Here is a 6000-nt window from a genome sequence, read left to right as displayed (position 1 = left end):
AAAAATAACTCCGTATTACCTAATTTTCAAAAATGCCAGATCTCTCAAATCTTAAACAAAAATTTGGTATCCATTGTTCCGATGAGGTGCCTGGGGTTCGCACAGCCAAATTGATATATAGATCAATCATGATAAAATGGTACTCAAATGAAAGGTATCAGTGTAAATAAGTTAAAACGCATCGGTCGGGCTGAACTTCAGGACATTCGGGGAGGGGCCTGAGGCCCCCGGAAAAATTTTTAAATTTAAGAGTGTGGTAAATGAGAGCTGTAAAAGTGAAATTAAGATTTTTTTTTGGAAAATGGGAACTGATTTCATCGCTTGGACTTTGGGATTTGATGTGCAGTTCGGAGAAAATTAATTGGAAATTAATTTCGATTCAGAGTTATGTTTGTTTATACAAATGGTTTCTGTTTAACTTATTTTTAAACGCTCCAGCTTGAATTGAGGTATATTTTTGATCGACATGATATTACAAGTAGATCAAGTCCGTTTTAATCAGCCTGTTTGTAGAAATCACACTAAATTTTTACCGGGCAATGCTGTATGTCAAAAATTTGTAAATGCTTCTTATTGATGTAAAACAGTTGAAGGCCCAAATCGTCTCATATTTAGAGAGCTACATGCGTGCTATGCGGGAGCTATTTGGGAGCCGATCTTCACATTTTACTTCTGCCGAAGTCTGAAGGCGCAATTTTTCCCGATTTAGGAGAAAATTGTGCACAAAAACCTTTGTTACGACTTCAAACGTAAAAAAAACCGATCTTGACTCGTCAAGACCCTGATGTGTAGACCAAAGAACATAATAAATCCTTAGTGTAGAGTATATAAGGGTCAATCAATTTGGAAGCGGAAAATGGTATAACATACTCATGCTATCCGGCCAAATTATCTTCTGCGAGGAAGTCTAGTCCTAATATATAAAATAATCTAGAAATCCGAATTTGAATTCTGGCATCAAAGTCTGATCGTTTAGAATCGATTAATGCTTTCGACTTTAGCGAGTATTTTTCATTTTAAGGGATCAATTATTGATGGCAACTAAACTATAGTTGCGTTGCCAGACGATAAAATCATGAATTAAAAATTAGTGTAAAGTTTAGCTATTAAATACATTGTGAAAAAGTATGGAATTCGTTACAGAAATAGTAATTTCTATAACAAATTTGCCGGTTGGCAACTCAACTGAAGTCCATAAATCGTTAGACACATACAGACAAATGGTTTTCTGTTATACGAATTGTTTAAATTCAATTAAGACAGCAAAATTTTCTATTAAATCTTAAAATTAACTTGAATACTTTATTTTGAAAAATGCAGTTTAACTTGGAGTTGTTCTAGAACAAATGATTTGAAATTTGGGGACAAGATACAAAAAGTCAACAATAGTTCATGCAAATTTTACTAGAAAAGTATTTGAAACAATTACAATAAATACACTAGCATCCACATAAATTCACGGGATCTCACTCAGTGTGATGACATCTTAGTCACAATCGAGCTTTCGTGAAATCAACATCTAGAAGTAAGTGGTGCCCAATGGATTTAGCCACCAATTAGGCACAAAAGAAAGGGTAGCCTTTCGATTAGTAACGAACGGAATTGATGGAAAGAGAAAAGCATTTCGCTTTTTATTGGAAATTTTGGGACCAGAATAACGAGAGATCAAAATGGCAAGGTTTAAGTATGAATTATTGCATTTTTATAAAAAAAAGACAAACAAATCATTTGTTTGGTTGGGTCAAAAAAATCCATTGCTTTAATCCACTTTGCATGTCAGAAATCGAATATTAATAATAAAAAAGTCTCAATGCCTTTTTTTTTTGCTGTAAAAAGTCTATTTTTTGGTAAAAAAAGTCGACTTTTTGATAATCGAAAAAAGTCGAAAAGTGGACTTTTTGATTATCAGGAAAAGTCGAATAGTCGACTTTTTAATTATCAGAAAAAGTCGAAAATCGATTTTTTGATTATCAAGAAAAGTCGAACATCGACTTTTTGATTATCAAGAAAAGTCGAAAAGAATTTTCAATTTCACTTTAGATCCCTATGAAAATTGACAAAATTCGAAAACGCCTCCGACAACCGAAATAGGGATAAATTTCAAAAAACCAAAATATTTCCCTTTAGAATAAAGGTTGTTACTATGTTCATTTTTTCGCCAGCGACGTCCTTTTTTTAAAAAAGGAAACATCAATGAAAATGTTTTTTTAAATAATTGTAATTTTTCTTGCAAGTAAGTGTGTCTATAAATGGAAATTTATTTATTTACAACTTTCAACTTAAACGTTTGCTGTTAGAGTCACTCGTTGTTGGAATGATTTGCCCATTTTCTTAGAACTACAATAATAGGTAACAAAAAATTGCAGCGAAAAGTGAAAATAGGAGTATTTGCTAACCTTACCTTTATAATGAGATACATTTTGTAAAACCCATGTCGTTGCATCAATTTGGAATTTATTCAATTTTTTTTTATTTCATTATATTTATTTTAATGTAATTCTATATTCATTGTTTAGCACATATGTATGTATATAATAATGCATATTGAAAATGGTGTAATGAACATATATATAGGCTGAAGTCTTTGAAATGTAAAAGAAAAAAGTCTAACTTCTCAATTTTACGCCTGTAGGAATGAATATATGTATATATATTCTATACAAAACCAAAATTTTTCGATTTTATAGCCAAAAGCAATTTGCTACGCAAAATTGACTTGCTCGAATACAAAGGTATGTACAGCCTAGATATACATGTATTGGCTGTCGGTAAGTGAGTATCATCTGCCGGTCGAATTGTGACTGAGGGTAATGGTTGAAAGCCTTCTTCAGATGCCGGCAAAGCAGGGGATCCAGTCCAAAAATATACCTATGTCAAAATATATGTTACAGTAATTGTTCTAAATTAGTTTTCAGTTTCATATTGTCTTACCAAATCTTGTCTTTCTAACGTGTTCATTTTTTCCACAATGCTCCAGAACCAGCGTTTAAATTTTAAGAGCTTGTCTGAACCTTCACTAGATTCATCATTAAATGTCGTATATGATATAAGAGTTGACACATTGATATCACCTACTCCATTCAAGAGGAGACGCAGGTCTTCCGCAGTCAAACTCTGCATACAATTGTCCGGCAATACGTCGAAGACACCATCGCGAATCGCCTAAATAATAAATAACGTGATTTATGCATTAATTACAACAAGTGAAATGAGTTACCTCTAATGCCTTCTCTTGAGCTTTAATCAGTCTGTATTCCGTGTAGCGTCTGATGTAATCGAAAAGATTTTGAGAAGTCACCTGCACTTCCTTTCCCCCTGGTATTAACTCAACGCTACCCCCTCCTTCTTCCTTCATTAGATCAATTCTAAAAAGAGAAAGCAAATATAGTAAATAAGTGTCAAGATTTCAGCTAGGTAATAGATTTCATATTTTATTTTAAATGTTTTAGCAAATAAGCCTACAACCAGAAAGCTTGATAGAAAGTAACCGCTTAGCTAAAGCGGCACTTCAATTTTTGCATTCCTTGTCAAGTCCCATAGAGTTAAGTAAAATTGCAAATTTTGTCCATAAACATTCCACTAAGCAACAGGGGCAAACTTCTTACATACCAATGAGTGCAGCCCGATTCAAGTTTAAGCTTAATGATAACGGGCCTCCTTTTTAGTACCTCACAAATGTTGCCAGCATTAGGAGGGGAAAACCGCCGCTGAATTTTTTTATGTTAGTCTCGAACCCAGGCGTTCAGCGGCATAGGCGGACATGCTAACCTCTGCGCTACGGTGGCCTCCCATAGAGTAAAGTAGTATTTTTTATCAATTTTTATCAATTATTTGAACGTAGACGTGTTTTATGAAACATAATCACCCTACTTCCGGTTGTCGAACTTGAAAATCGACAGCCATTGTTGTTGTTGTTGTAGCCACACTTTCATGTGGAGGTGGCGATCATCATCAAGCTCCTGTAGATGGACAAGGTTCCGGTCCAAAGGACCGATCGCCGCTGGAACAAAGTGGCCATTGGTTATTTAAAGGCGCCAATAACTCGCCTTGTCATGTCGAGCATCATAGGCACGTAGTACTTGCGCAAGAGCCAGTGCCGCCCGACCTCTCACTGAGACTCTCCACTCGATACCGCTGATTGTCCGCGACAGTCGTTGCAGCTACTCCGCATGGAGCATTCCACTATCCGCAACCTGTGAACGCGCCCGGTAGCTCGTAGCTAAGCTTCTCGTGACAGCAAATAATATCACACAGATCGGACCTCAAGATTCCAGCTTGTGTGGTGCACACAGCTATCGCAAGACTGGAATGTTGTTGTTGTAGCAGTGTGTTGTGTTCTCTCTTTCGTCTGCTTGATTCTGTTGAGTATCCCGATTCAGGAACTCTGCGACTAAGAGGGGGTGTGTGCAGAGGCAGTTACACAGGTGACGTGTGGACTCTGGTCACAATCGGGACATTCATCCTGCACGTTGGCATCAAACCTTGCTCTGTAGAAATTGAGGCAGCTGGTTTGCCGGGGGAGGTCAATTTCTTCAGGTGCAATGGGAGACGGTCGTTCTCTAAGGACCACATTCACCCGGTAGCTATTCACCGTGTCTGCATGATTGTTGTCTGGACCCGCTTGATCTAGAGATTATCTCTTGTAGCGCAGGACCTCTCGCTCTAGATCATGTAGATCTACCTTAAGGTTTCTGGGCTTTGGATACCTATCCGCAAGATGATTGTCGATTATGTCCACAAGTAATTTAGCCCTTCTATTGTGGCTTAAGTTGTCAACTCTGTTTTTCTCAGCAGCTTGTCATTTTCCTTTGTCAATTGTCATATTGAACGTAACGAGAGTCATCAGTTGTAAAGTAAACCTCCTGTTGAGAAGATTGTGCCTTGTTATTGCTAGAGTGTGTCAACCGACTAAGTAATTATTATACCGTTATTTAAAATATAAATTCTTATTAATTTTGTTGTTTAATAGAGAATAAATTAAGCCTAAACATATGCCGCCTTGTTTTTGTTTGTTCTTGTTGGTGACAATGGAGGAGGTAACAATGATGATGATTTGGATGGTCTCTGCGATAACAGCCCAGAAGGTATTGCTTAGACAGCTAGTACTAATGTCTTCGCACGGGTAGGACATTTGTCTCCTGTTGATAGGTAGAGGTTAAACAATGCGGGAGATATCACCGCGCCTTGGGGAAGTTATTGTTTCACTCTACGGTGTTTCAATTTCTTATCCCTAAATTCCACAAACGACTTGCGACCACACAGATATTTCGAGACCCAGGCGATGGCCTCAAATAGTTTGGCATGGCTGACCGTGTCGAATGCCTTCGATAGGTTCAGTGGTACGAAAACCGTCCTATCACATGGCTGAGCTGATTAAAGCCACGGCAAAAGTGTGCGGTGATGGCATGCAAAGCAATTGTTGTGCTATGCAATCTTCGAAATTCAAACTGATGCTCAGCGAATGGAAATTCTCCAACAAGGCTCGAGAAGAGTAGTCCCTCAATCAGCTTGGCTACTAGTGGGAGTAGAGAGATCGGTCTGTACGACTTCCCCTTACTCGGATGCTTTCAAGGTTTCAGTAGTCGAGATACTGGACTCCAGATTCTTTAGCATCAGTGTATATACCGTCGGTGCCCAACTCCTTGGATAGCTTGGCACCGCGGATGACATTCGTAACTGCGTCCACGATAAATTGTAATGGCAGTCCACCGGCTCGGAGACCACGGATACGACGAATGGCTCTCCTCCTAGCCCAATCACTCTTGGGATGCACAATAAATTGACGGTTGAACAACCTGGCGCATCTCTTCGGAAATTGACTGAGGTCCTGTCATCCTATCTACCGGGGTTCGAGAGTGACTTAACAGTAGACCACAGCTTGCCTAAATCGGTGCCTAAGTTACATTGATCCAAGTGTTCCAGCCACAAATTCCGGTTATTTTCGTTGACTATCCTGTTTATTTTCAGATTCAGCTCGCTGATTCTGGGGTAAGTGGGGTC

General features: G+C 38.2%; 1 protein-coding gene across 2 annotated transcripts in view; it reads right to left on the bottom strand.

The window, feature by feature from the left end:
• Nucleotides 1-2505: 2505 nt before the first annotated feature.
• The window catches only part of LOC106091645 (E3 ubiquitin-protein ligase hyd), a 70440-nt gene continuing 66945 nt past the window's right edge, over nucleotides 2506-6000 (bottom strand). For both annotated transcript variants that reach the window (XM_059364006.1, XM_059364008.1), the window contains exons 16-18: nucleotides 3218-3365; nucleotides 2932-3162; nucleotides 2506-2868 (exon numbers count right to left, since the gene is read on the bottom strand). In XM_059364006.1, coding sequence (XP_059219989.1) covers nucleotides 2656-2868; nucleotides 2932-3162; nucleotides 3218-3365 — 592 coding nt within the window. In that variant the 3' untranslated portion in view covers nucleotides 2506-2655. The remainder of the gene's footprint in view (nucleotides 2869-2931; nucleotides 3163-3217; nucleotides 3366-6000) is intronic.

This window comes from Stomoxys calcitrans, chromosome 2 (genome assembly GCF_963082655.1).
Source record: "Stomoxys calcitrans chromosome 2, idStoCalc2.1, whole genome shotgun sequence".
In the NCBI taxonomy this organism is placed as follows: Eukaryota; Metazoa; Arthropoda; class Insecta; order Diptera; family Muscidae; genus Stomoxys; species Stomoxys calcitrans.
The sequence above is the reverse complement of the archived record's forward strand: the minus strand, read 5'-3'. Positions and strand labels throughout refer to the sequence as shown.